The 525-nt window shown below is 53.5% G+C and overlaps 1 protein-coding gene across 1 annotated transcript in view; it reads right to left on the reverse strand.

The window, feature by feature from the left end:
* Positions 1-519, reverse strand: part of LOC107572615 (zinc finger and BTB domain-containing protein 14-like) — a 10467-nt gene extending 9948 nt beyond the window's left edge. The window contains exon 1 of the mRNA XM_016259034.1: positions 5-519. Within this exon, the coding sequence (XP_016114520.1) occupies positions 5-494 (490 nt within the window). The 5' untranslated portion in view covers positions 495-519. The remainder of the gene's footprint in view (positions 1-4) is intronic.
* Between the last annotated feature and the right edge of the window lie 6 nt (positions 520-525).

A 525-nucleotide genomic window follows, 5' to 3' on the forward strand; every position in this document is an offset into this window, starting at 1 on the left:
GTGCCGTCTTGGTCCTGGACGTCGCTGTCTTGACTCAGCGGAGGATCTTCCGCCGGAAGCCCCATCTTCACCATGTCATACGGGAACTTCGGGTTCCTGGGGTCGTTTTTCTCGTCGGGCGACACGTCGCGTTTCTGCGCGCAGAGTTTGTCTAAAAAGCGTATTCCGAGGATCTGTCCGGAGGACATCATTAGATTCACATCCTTCTTCCTCACCGAGATCTTGGCGGTGTACATGTAATTCAGCACCTCCTCGAAGATGTCCGAGCGGATGAAGTCGATCTCGATGACGGACGAACTGTCCACCTCGTGTTTCTTAAAGAGTTTCTTGAAGTAGTTGCTGCACGCCGCTAACACACAGCGATGCGCCCTGAACTTCACATCCTCTACTACTACAGCGATGTCGCAGTGCTCGCCCTCCAAACGCTGCTCGTTCAGTAGCTTCAGAAAGACGGTCTTGTGCTCATCGTCCACATACTTCACAGTTTCGGACATGCTGGAGCGGGGTCCTACGAGAAGAGCATGA

Source organism: Sinocyclocheilus grahami, unplaced genomic scaffold (genome assembly GCF_001515645.1).
Source record: "Sinocyclocheilus grahami isolate Dianchi unplaced genomic scaffold, SAMN03320097.WGS_v1.1 scaffold1782.1, whole genome shotgun sequence".
NCBI lineage: Eukaryota > Metazoa > Chordata > Actinopteri > Cypriniformes > Cyprinidae > Sinocyclocheilus > Sinocyclocheilus grahami.